The sequence below is a fragment of the Coregonus lavaretus genome (assembly GCF_964263955.1).
Source record: "Coregonus lavaretus genome assembly, chromosome: 12".
In the NCBI taxonomy this organism is placed as follows: Eukaryota; Metazoa; Chordata; class Actinopteri; order Salmoniformes; family Salmonidae; genus Coregonus; species Coregonus lavaretus.
The window spans coordinates 29,063,971-29,076,879 of NC_139999.1; the positions used below are offsets into that span (position 1 = coordinate 29,063,971).

A 12,909-nucleotide genomic window follows, 5' to 3' on the forward strand; every position below is an offset into this window, starting at 1 on the left:
CCTTGGTTTCTCAAATGACTGCCTCGCCTGGTTCACCAACTACTTCTCAGATAGAGTTCAATGTGTCAAATCGGAGGGCCTGTTGTCTGGACCTATGGCAGTCTCTATGGGGGTGCCACAGGGTTCAATTCTTGGGCCGACTCTTTTCTCTGTGTATATCAATGACGTCGCTCTTGCTGCTGGTGACTCTCAGATCCACCTCTACGCAGACGACACCATTTTGTATACATCTGGCCCTTCATTGGACACTGTGTTAACAAACCTCCAAACGAGCTTCAATTCCATACAACACTCCTTCAGTAGCCTCCAACTGCTCTTAAACACTAGTAAAACTAAATGCATGCTCTTCAACCGAACGCTGCTTGCACCCGCCCACCCGACTAGAATCACTACTCTCGACAGGTCTGACCTAGAGTATGTGGACAACTACAAATATCTAGGTGTCTGGTTAGACTGTAAACTCTCCTTCCAGACTCACATTAAGAATCTCCAATCCAAAGTTAAATCTAGAATCGGTTTCCTATTTCGCAACAAAGCCTCCTTCACTCATGCTGCCAAACATGCCCTCGTAAAACTGACTATCCTACCGATCCTTGACTTCGGCGATGTCATTGACAAAATAGCCTCCAACACTCTACTCAGCAAATTGGATGTAGTCTATCACAGTGCCATCCATTTTGTCTCCAAAGCCCCATATAATACCCACCACTGTGACCTGTACGCTCTTGTTGGCTGGTCCTCACTACATATTCATCGCCAAACCCACTGGCTCCAGGCCATCTATAAATCACTGCTAGGCAAATCCCCGCCTTATCTTAGCTCATTGGTCACCATAGCAACACACACCCGTAGTCTGCGCTCCAGCGGGTATATCTCACTGGTCATCCCCAAAGCCAACACCTCCTTTGGCCGCAATTCCTTCCAGTTCTCTGCTGCCAATGACTGGAACAAATTGCAAAAATCTCTGAAGCTGGAGACACTTATCTCCCTCACTAACTTTAAGCATTAGTTGTCAGAGCACCTTACCGATCACTGCACCTGTACACAGCCCATCTGAAATTAGCCCGCCCAACTACCTCATCCCTATATTGTTATTTATTTTGCTCATTTGTACCCCAGTATCTCTATTTGCACATCATCTCTTGCACATCTATCATTCCAGTGTTAATACTAATTGTAATTATTTTGCACTATAGCCTATTTTATTGCCTTACCTCCATAACTTGCTAAATTTGCACACACTGTATATTATATGTATTTCTGTTGTATTTTTGACTTTGTTTTGTTTTACCCCATATGTAACTCTGTGTTGTTGTTTTTATCGCACTGCTTTGCTTTATCTTGGCCAGGTCGCAGTTGTAAATGAGAACTTGTTCTCAACTGGTTTACCTGGTTAAATAAAGGTGAAAAAAATAAAATAAAATCTGACATGTCTTGCCTGTCTAGTTCAATGTTTAGGTTTTTCTGTGTTCTTTGTCAGATCTGACATGTCTTGCCTGTCTAGTTCAATGTTTAGGTTTTTCTGTGTTCTTTGTCAGATCTGACATGTCTTGCCTGTCTAGTTCAATGTTTAGGTTTTTCTGTGTTCTTTGTCAGATCTGACATGTCTTGCCTGTCTAGTTCAATGTTTAGGTTTTTCTGTGTTCTTTGTCAGATCTGACATGTCTTGCCTGTCTAGTTCAATGTTTAGGTTTTTCTGTGTTCTTTGTCAGATCTGACATGTCTTGCCTCTCTAGTTCAATGTTTTGTAGAGGAGCACTCTACTACTGTGTGTATTCTTTTATTCTGATTGACATTAGACACTGATTACTCAACATCAGGTGCAGTAATTAGTTTATACTCTTTATTCATTATTTATCAAATGTCTCATGGAGATTTTATATATTTTCACATGAGGGACCTAAATGTAATATTCTAATTATTGTAGTTATTGTAGAATTACATTAATACATAAAACATTGATACATTTGTATTGAGCACTTTCTTTTTCACTATTCAAATCCATGTCTACTGAGGTTGAATTACTCAGAAAAACATGTGTCTTCCAAGATTCAGTGTTGAGCTGATAGATTGTACTTAGACAGTTATCTGATAAGACTGTGAGAACCATGACTCAGGGTGTATGTGTGTCTTTGTTTGTGAACCAGATGACAGCACCAAACATCTGTGCGTGTGTGTGTTTGTGTGTGTGTGTGTGTGTGTGTGTTTGTTGGAGAGAGAGCTACTCACCTCTATCACAAGGACACTCAATAACCCATACCCATGTGATACATTACACTGTTTCTTCAGAAAGGCATTACACACACACAAAGACAGAGGCACTCACAGAAGACCATAGGATTACTGAAGAGTGGTTCGAAATGATATAGTCCTTTAATTCCAGCAATTTATAAAGTCCTGCAGAGAGAGAACCCCACTACAGTCATGGGGTTACAGTTAGCGGGGGGGGGGGGGGGGGGAGGGGGGGGGTGTAGCAGTGGGACACAGTTCCAAATACAGTGTATGAGTGTGTTTGTGTGTGTATATCTGTATGTATGTACAGTATGTATGTATGTATGGTGTGTGTATGTGTGTGTGTGTTATGCCTTTCTGAAGTTACAGTGTATGGGTTATAGGGGGGGGGGTTATAGAGAGATGATCAGTCCGTTATACTTTCTAAACCTCGGTGTCGTCCCACCACTGAGTCTGTTCCTATACCCAGCCCACAGTTGCCCTAGACAGCGCCTTCTATTTACAATATTCATCTATTCATTTCTGTTCTAAATAGAAGATTCTGGCCCCAGTGATTCCCAAACACTGCAGCCTTTATAGCCATGCAGCCTCTCTCTTAGACTGCTCATTCACTCATTACATTTCAACATCAAATCAACATACATCAGTTATTAGTCAAAGCTAATTAAAGAGATGCTACTCTGTGGTGAGCCTGGCTCCTGATTTGTTATTATGTATTGAGCTTGGCTCTTGATTGGTTAAGGCCTCCTATGTTTGGTCCCCTGCCCGAGGGCAGGGGGTGTGAGGTGTGTGAGGTTCATGAGATATTAGGCACCACGCTGTTCTGTTCGTTAACTTAGCCGCTAATCTACCGCGGTTAGCGCTAAAGCTCTACTGGCCCGAGGCAAGAAAAAATAATTAACAAAAAAAGAAAAGAAAGAAAATGAGATAAACAATTACAAAAACAAAAACAGCGAACTGAGACAAAATGAAATGAAAAATAAACACATTATTTATAGAATAAATATAGTATGTACAATTTGCTTTGTATGCATCTAAAAATAAATAGACAAAGCATTCCTTCCCCCCTGAAGAAGTATTCACAACCTCTGACCCGTGCTGGGGCACAACGCTGGCACAGGTTCAGTAAGACAGCAAAGAGAACCCAGGTTCTAGATCCAGGGTTCTGCTTCAAGAATCCAGAGGACGTTCTAGAAGTAAGAAGGTATAGATTCTACAACCAAGGATAAAGGTTCTAGAACACCCAGGTTCTAGAAACAAGAAAATAAAAGTTCTAGAATCTAGAAAACATAGGTCCTTGATCAGAATCTTGGATACAGGTTCTAGACTCTAGATGAAGGGAATAGTGAACAGAGGCGATCAGCACTGTCTCATATTCACTCATATGACAATGTCGCCCTCTGGTGCCTGTGTGTATACTACAGTACTTTCCACACAATGACGCTATACTCCACTTGGGCTGCCTCAATCATAGACATGACATAATCATTTTCTATGACCAACACATAAGATCACAGAAGGATTAGGAAAAATAATGAAGTTAAATAAAAATCTAACAACAGACTCAATGTCCACTTTGTAAAATGGGTCACAAACCTAAGCAGGAAAACATGATATTTTAAAGAGAAGGAAACTTAATTCATAAAGCACACGTTTTGCATATTCATATTATGTGGTCTGCACATGCATTCTGCTGGCCCCTTAAAAAACATAGAAATCTAACAAGCAACAGATAACAAAGCATTAGATGATAACACATGAATTTGACCATCAAGCTGGGCTCTGCTGCTTAGAGAATTTGAGTGTCTATACTGACAGTAGGTAGATGATGGTAGGATAAGAGACCATTTTGAAGCATGGCGTCTAGCTGGCAGATATTGTAGGTCAGCTGCACATTGTGTTTGACGTTGTTTGTACCATGAGAAAGAGACATAAAGAGAGAGGGAGCGAGAGACATGAGATTTTGTTAAATGATATCCCTAAAAGAGAGAGAGAGAGTGAGAGAGAGCGAGAGAGAGCGAGACATGAGATTTTGTTACATGATATCCCTAACAGAGAGAGAGCGAGAGAGAGAGAGAGAGACATGAGATGTTAGTACATGATATCCCTAACAGAGAGAGAGCGAGAGAGAGAGAGAGACATGAGATTTTAGTACATGATATCCCTAACAGAGAGAGAGCGAGAGAGAGAGACATGAGATTTTAGTACATTATATCCCTAATAGAGAGAGAGCGAGAGTGTGAGAGAGAGAGAGAGAGAGAGAGAGAGAGAGAGAGAGAGAGAGAGACATGAGATGTTGTTACATGATATCCCTAACGGTGGGAATATTGGCTTGACAATTCATCCCTCAACAAACTGCAATTTCTGATAACGTTCATCTCACATCAGTTGACATCCTGTCTTTCCTCACTAACCATTGAATTCCAGTTAAGCCTTCCAATCAGAACACACCAAACAAGTAAAGCCACGTTTTTTACAGATTCTCCAAATTCCTTGTGCTGGAAAACAAAAAACAAAATGTGATTTGATTTGGAGAGCAGATTTCACCTAGAATGGCCTCTGTCTCAATAAGAGCTGTCTCTACCCTCTCTGGTCTCTCTCTGGCCTCCCAGTAAGGCTACTCTAACCTCGGTGAACCCAGTGATCAGCAGAGCTGTGTGTATGTGCGCATGGCCGCAGAAAGATGTTTTGAGGTGGGGGTGCTGTCGACGGGGGGGGGGGGGGGGGGGGGGACAAGAAAAACAAAATACGTTTTTTAAAATATTATTTTTGATTTCTCTGATTTATCCGGGGGTGCTGCAGCACCCTCAGCACAACTACTTTCTGCGGCTATTTGTGTGCGTAACCGTCATCCTGCCAGAAACTGAGGCAGGCCGGACAAACAAAGCCTAATTTTCTGTCTCTAAGTGTTTGTGTACAAAAACCGTTAACAAAGAAGAAACAACAATCTAATTTAAGATATTTCACAATCGTAGCCCTTTAGGAGGATTTAGGGGAGAACAAGGAAGTGTTGACACATTGTAGTGGCGCTCTTCTGCCTCAGGAACCACTAAGGACATGGTTGGCAAGAATTGGGCTGACTTTAATTCAAGAAACAACCCTCCAACTGTGTGTGAAACATGATGTGTATAGAGGTCCCTGGCACCTGACCTTACGATCTGGCACGACCTTAGTGACCTCTGTCCACAGAATAGTTTGAAGTTGCCTCTCACCACTGATATAGGGTCAGGTATGTTTTCATCTCTCCCCAATGGTTCAGGTTAGGATTAGGGGTGGGTAAGCCGATCCTAGAGCTGTGCTTAAAGGGCAACTTCTACCCAGAACTGTTAACACTTCCTGTTTCTGTTCAGGTTAGTGTTCAGACGTCCACTGATTGGGTTGGAAGGTTGTTACTTAAGCGGATTCAGGTCTATACATTCTGGTCCGGGTCCCTGTGCAGCTGCCCCCACTGAATCACTACGATAAAGGCAAGGCAAATTGGGAGAGTCATTTAAGGCCCTGTGCACTCTCCTTCATCAAACATTATTCACATAGGGGCCGATTCCGACTTAGGAAATATATGCCTTTGCTACCCGCGCCTTTCCTACGCACATCTCAGTAGTTGGTTTTCAGACTTACCTTATGCAGGTGCGTAACGGGCTTTGCAGGCGTGGTTCCCTTGCACATGCTGAATACATTTAATTAAACTGCTAAAAACCCTCCCGCTAGCTGGCCAACAGATTTTCTTGTGGAGTTTTCAATCAATAGGGTTTTCAGTACATTTGTCTTAAGCCATCCCTTTAAATACGGTGTACCTTTAATTTGAATTTTGTCAACCGACTCATTAGAATACATCGAAAGAATGGGTTCAGAATATAGGGATCAATGAAAGAAAGTAATCTAAATATATGCATATTTGTCTCCTTTTCAGCACCAACTCGTAGATTTAAAAATACTGTGATCATATCGATTATTTAGGCACATTTTAGGGTTAGGAAAGTATGTATGAATCATTAAAAAATAACTGGTTTGGAGAGCCTTTACACACTAAATATATTGATGAATCAAAAATACAGTGGTTTGATTTATCCTGAATCAAGTTCAATCCATTAAATATTGGAAGGTGGAAAAAGTGTACAATAAGGGTTAAACAATAGTCCTATACATTTACCCTAATCCCCACTAATCATGGAACTGTATGACAACGGTCCAGTCGTTGTGAACCGTGTGCCATGCTCCAGGTTTAACCTGCTACGTGTGGTCTGAGTTCCATAATGATTCAAATAGGCTCCATGTCCGAAATTATTGCACGTTAGCCTAATATGATCCACTAATGATTACGACCCTCAGGAACAACTTCACGGACGTGACAGAGGAAAGAAAGGGAAACGGAATGGAATGATAAAAAATGTAAGCTACAAATTGAAGAAAACGAACACTAAAGTGACAGTCATAAATGTATGTGGGTATTACTGACGGTGGCTCCCGAAAGTGGCTAATATTTAATATGAAGGAGAAAAGCCCGAGCGTATAATTAAAAAGTTCTAAAGCGCATACATCAACCGGGCAGGATCAGAAGCCTATAGCTTGGGTCTCCACATTTCATCTACGCAAATGATGAGGGCACACAATTCAAATTTGGAATAATGGCACAGCTACTTATAGCCTACTTCACCGTAAAAAAAGGGGGCCACAATACATGTCATGTTGATATGATTTTCAGTTTGCTTCCATAACTGGTTTCACATTCGTCTCCAGGGATCATAAGGAAAAATCATCTAAAACAATTGCTATGTGTATTTACAATCCCCTACTCATTTACCTAGCTCCTATCAATAGCTCTTATCAATTTATAAATTATAGTGCATGGAGAATGCTGTTATTTCTATTGGTAAAAAGAAAGTAGATGCGTTTTCCACTTGGAACCGGCAGGTTCGCTCAACCTTATTCCTGGTTTCCTTGCGTGTAAAGGTGGTGGAATTATGAGGGAATTAAGTCAAGGTCAGAATACGGTGTAGACACACCTCCACCACACCTTCATTTCTTAGATCTCCACCCTGAACGAATAGCGGGTGAATATCATGCTATTCTCATGCTTAAGTTCAAGGTCAGAATACACATAGAGAGAAAAGTGCATTAAAAGGGAATTACGTTCCATTTACTCGCGCTTAACTCGGGTCGGAATCGGCCCCATATCTCATAATTAATTAATCTCTTTATACATATAGCACTTGGTGATTAAGTATTCTAGGCTTGTGAGAGTTTTTTTGCTGTCTGTCTTCATTTCAAGTCTTTAAAATGTATCTCATCTTTACAAATGCGGCCAACGTGACTGGCCCAAGGGAGAATGTCCCCATTGAAAATAATGAGGATTAATCTGCCCAATGATAAAACAGATATAGATTCATATCAAATTCACTATTACCAATAATAATCATAATCGTTGTCATAGTAATAATAATAAAAATAATAGTAGTAGAACTCTCTTATTTAGTCAAATAAAGAAAGAGAAGCGTAGTCTGCGACCCAGGGAGGGGAGGGGGGTTTGGTCTGGGTCTGAAAGTCATTCAGCTGTTCTGTGGTTCAGATGTCTAGAGGGAGATACTGTACAGTTCAGTTGTTCAGGTTGTTTCCGGTGATCCGGCGTTGATGCCGTGTATGTATACTGTCCAGCTGTGTGTATGCTTAGTCTCCCACGTCGGTGTCTCTGTCTCCAATGAGCCAGAGGACATGGAAGCAGAGGGCCAGGAAGCCAGTCCCCAGCAGATCTCCCAGGGCCGTCAGGTAGGGAATAGAGAAGTTATCAGGGTTCATTCCCCTACTCCACATCCAATGGACCATCCAGTCAGCCAGGTACAACAGGATCAATACCTAGAGACAGAGAAGGAGAGTGGTGAGGTGTGTGTGTGTGTGTGTGTGTGTGTGTGTGTGTGTGTGTGTGTGTGTGTGTGTGTGATTGTGTGTATGTGTACCTGCAGTAGTGCAGCTGCCATGTAGAAGGCAATAAATGTGGATGTTAGAGTGGTGTGTCCTCCCTGCATGGAGTTGATGGTGTAGAGGAAGACCAGATGACCTGGAGCAACCAGGAGGAAGAGCACCCGCGCCGAACGAGAGTTCACATCTGAGAGAGAGATGTAGAGAGAGAAATGTAGAGAGAGAGATAGAGAGAGAGAGAGGGGTACGAAAGACGTGTTTACATAATATCACTCAACAAACCACCGTTTTGCTAACAATCCTGCATCAGTAAACATTGAACCTTAACATAAAACGAATCAATACTCACTGGAGCTAAAGAAGGAGGTGCAGGGAGTGGGGCATTTCCTGGGGTTGGGGTCAGGGTCTCCCATTGGGATACCGTTCATGTGCAGATAGGTGGAGATTCTACTGGCCTGCACTGCTACCAGGTTACCTCCCACACCTGGCAGAGCACATCACAGTACACGTATGAGACAGACAGGCATTGTGTACGAGTGGTTTTGTATCAGTGGTTGTGTATGAGTGGTTATGTACTGGGTATTTCAATGCCAGGAGTCTCACCATTGATAACAGGAGTGAAGACAGCCATACCAGCAAAGTTGGGGTTGGACACAGTCTTATCTAGGATCAGACCCCCAACACTAAGGAGAGCACAGAGGAGGGGAGGTGAGACACAGGACAGACACAGGTGAGACAGAAGAGGAGGGTGAGGCAGGTTAGAGAACAGTGACACATATGAGAGGTAGGTGAGACACGTTAGAGAACCGTGACACAGGTGAAAGGAAAGTTAGGCACAGAGAGAGGAGAGACGGAGGTGAGACAAATGAGAGACACAGGTGAGAGAGCGGATTGACATAGGTCTTGTACCTGCTGATTGCCATGGCGATGATGACAGGTTCCCAGCCTGAGTAGAGCACCTCTCTTGTGGAGGGGATCCTCCGAGCGATCAGCACCCACAGAGGGGTCAGTGCCACAAACACAGCACACACCAACGGGTTGGCATAGTCGTTAAACTCTATAAGAGAACACACACACAGGGGTTAGCATTATCGTTACGCTATATAACACACACTTCATCAGTTCAATATAGAAACTCGGACTGGGTGTGAATGGGAAATCGTGAGTGTTTCCATGTATTTATGTGTGGTGGGGGGCAATAAAAAAACACGTTATTCTGAATCACATGCCGCAGGGTGTGGTGATGGTGAAAACACGATCACTGAGCTAACAATAGACAGCAAAGCTGTGGAATCACACAGTCAGACATACACACATCTCCTACCACTGTGAGGTTAGCGGTGGAGTCAAATCTCAAGTAGGCCTATGTTAAAATAAGGTCCTTACTTTAAGAGTCTAGCAGTTAAGGGGTGAGTTAAAGTGTTTCTATTGGGACTTTTACTGCCACACTCACACCCTGGGGTGAGACAGATAAGTGTAACGTAAAGTGGCTGTTTGTGATGAGTGTGTTTGAGTGTGTGTTTGAGTGTGTCTGTATCTTTATCTCAAGCATAGAGACACTATGCACTAAATCATACATCAATTCTGAGATCACAAGTGTGTGTGTGTTTCTGTATCTTACGTGTGTGTATATGTATGTGTGTGTGTGTCGTACCTAGCTCCTTGTACAATCCTGTGCTGATGCCAGCCAGCAGAGAGAGGGTGATCAGGTCTCCCAGACTGGCAGCGATGGGCGTGGCCACGTTGTCAGGGTTGATGCCCACCTTCCTGGCCGCAATGATCACACCAATCATAATGATCCCTGCAGACAGAAGGAGGGGCTTAATGTTAAACCCACCAATCATAATCAGCTTTATGGAATTTGTAGCATATATGATCAATTTTCCGTTGTTAAATCGTATCTAGGGTTACCATGTGCATATGAATAATTACAGTCTGAAAAAAGTGAATCAGTATTATTGATTATTGTCTCCTATCCTCCTAGTGGTACCTAGTATCAGAGAGGCGATGAATGCGGTAGCCACACTGGAGGCACACAGCAAGATAGCATGTCCCAGTCTAAAGTTCCCCTCTGGGATCCAGCCAAAGATCACCGCAGCGATGGACGCCAGGAACCCTACTACTGTGGCCTGGACCTAGCAGGCAGAGAAAGGGAGGGAAGGGTTACTGTAAACTGTACTGTACTGTACATGTGTGTGTGTGTGTGTGTGTGTGTGTGAGCTGACCCAGCACACAGTGATCCCTCTAGCAGGTTATGTGACTGGGGTTGAGGGGCGTCCAGGAACCACAGGTTTATCTCATCAAATATTACATAACAGCACTTTTACATCTGACACAGTCCAAGTATGGTAACAGAATGATTGGAGTTATTTTGTTTTATATCTATGACCTGTTTTGTTTGGGAATATGTTGAATGGTGTTCTGTGTTCCGCAGTGTTCCATCCAGGTGTTATGGGATGTTCCAGAGTGTTTCGTACCTGGATGAGGGCGAGGTTTCCAACAATCATCTTCCACATGTCCTTGGCTGAGTCCATCTGACCAACATTAGCCTGCACAGAGAAACAGACACAGGAGACCATAAGAGACCACGACCACAACACAACCATAACACAACCACAACACAACCATAACACAACCACAACACACTACCAAATCTGACTGGCCACGGTTTGAATCGAGGAAAAGTAATCAGTGTGTGTGTGTGTGTGTGTGTGTGTGTGTGTGTGTGTGTGTGTGTGTGTGTGTGGTGTGTGTGTGCGCTCTGCCGTTGGCCCTGGGTTCTGTCAGAACAATCAGAGGTCAGTTCTCGGGACAAAGGAGCTCTGGAGTTCTGACCCCTTCACCCTGTGGCCGACTCCACTTATCTCATCTCTCTCTCTCTATACGCACACACACACACACACACACACACACACACACACACACACACACACACACACACACACACACACACACACACACACACACACACACACACACACACACACACACACACACACACACACACACACACACACACACACTCGTCTCTCTTATTCATGGTCTCTAGCATCAAGTGGCTGTCCAACAGCAGTGTCAGAGGCTATGATCCTAGAGCTCCCAGACCCAGAGACAGTTAGGGACAGTTTCCCAGACACAGATTAGGCCTAGTCCTGGACAAAAAGCATTATCAATGGAGGATCTCACTTGAAAATACTTCTCCGTCCAGGACTAGGCTTAATCTGTGTCCGGGAAACAGGCCATTAGAGCAGATAGCAGAACAGGTATGTGTGTGTGTGTGTGTGTGTGTGTGTGTGTGTGTGTGTAGCAGAGAGCTGATAGTGGAAGACTGAGTCAGTGGCTGTTTTTGAAACCCATCTCTCCTTCCTTCCTCTCTTTCACTGATCCTTCCATTGATTACCCAGCTATGTAGAAAAAAAGAAAAAGATGATATGATGTAAAAGTGATCTTTACTGTAAATGCTCTTTACAGACCTTGTTACACAACTATGCATAGTGCAACTGGAAGAGCTATGCAAATGAACCCATATCATATTAGATCTGTGATTAGGCTACTTTTCTGAAAGGCAGAAGGAAGGATGCTTTTTCTAAGTATTCAAACAGGGTGAAATGCTGAGTATCTTTTTAACCTCTCTCTCTCACACACACTCTCTCTCTCTCACTCCCCCTCTCTCTCTCTCTCTCTCTCTCTCTCTCTCTCTCTCACTCTCTCTCTCTCTCGCGCTCTCTCTCTCTCTCTCCCTCTCCCTCTCCCTCTCCCTCTCCCTCTCCCTCTCCCTCTCCTCAGGCAACAGCACTACATCAAGCTCTAGTGACTAGCCACATGAGAGTGGTCCTGACTGCCAAAAACAGAGAGAATGCTTTGGAAGGAGAAAAGAGAACATGTTTGAAGGAGAGAGCAGAGAGAGAGAGAGAAAGAGAGAGAGAGAGGGGGGATGGGGGGAGGAGGAGGAGGTTTGAATGGAGGAGTTGGTTCAGAGCCAGACCACATTGGCCTCTAAGTCTCAGCTTGAACATGAGCTTCTGTTCCCTCTGTGAACACACATATGGGACTAGTCCTAAACACTACTGCCACTGATGGGACCCTGATTCAGTTACAGCAACTCTGCCTCAGTGTCAGCATGCCAGTATTTGTATGTGTGTGTGCCTGTTAGTATGTGTCCGAGTGTGTGAATGTGTTTGTGTGTGTGTGTGTGTGTGTGTGTGTGTGTGTGTGTGGCAGACAGTTAAAAGAGGAATCCTGAGTCAGGGGCTGTTTTTGAAACCCATCTCTCCTTCCTTCCTCTCTTCCACTAATCCTTCCATTGATTACCCGGCTATGTAAAAAAGACAAAAAGATGATATGATGCAGTAAGCTGGCTCTCGACACTATGTGGTAGCTAATGCGATTATGCCTGCCTGCAGTCATTCACTAAATATGATTTATTCCAATACTTACAGTCAATTAGGCTCCAAACACGGATCATAGAGAGTTACAAAAACAAATGTTTGTAAGGGGAGAGAGAGAGAGGCAGAAAGAAAGAAAAGAAAGAAAGAAAGAAAGAAAGAAAGAAAGAAAGAAAGAAAGAAAGAAAGAAAGAAAGAAAGAAAGAAAGAAAGAAAGAAAGAAAGTAAGAAAGAAAGAAAGAAAGAGAATTAGCCTAGCCCCATTCCTCTCCTATCCTTTAAACAAAGTTGACAATTTTCAGCAGACCAAAATAACAAGGAATTCAGGGAGAAGCGTGGTCAATTTTCAGCAGACCAAAATAACAAGGAATTCAGGGAG

At 43.2% G+C, this 12,909-nt stretch overlaps 1 protein-coding gene across 1 annotated transcript; it reads right to left on the reverse strand.

The window, feature by feature from the left end:
• Window positions 1-5,014: 5,014 nt before the first annotated feature.
• Window positions 5,015-10,687, reverse strand: LOC311138164 (solute carrier family 41 member 1). The gene is made up of 8 exons (XM_084172834.1): window positions 10,623-10,687; window positions 10,136-10,280; window positions 9,800-9,946; window positions 9,055-9,202; window positions 8,749-8,828; window positions 8,495-8,629; window positions 8,184-8,332; window positions 5,015-8,082 (listed from the first exon to the last, which is right to left on the reverse strand). Exons 1-8 carry the CDS (start codon window positions 10,677-10,679, stop codon window positions 7,897-7,899), a joined length of 1,047 nt encoding a protein of 348 aa, XP_084028960.1. The 5' UTR covers window positions 10,680-10,687; the 3' UTR covers window positions 5,015-7,896.
• Between the last annotated feature and the right edge of the window lie 2,222 nt (window positions 10,688-12,909).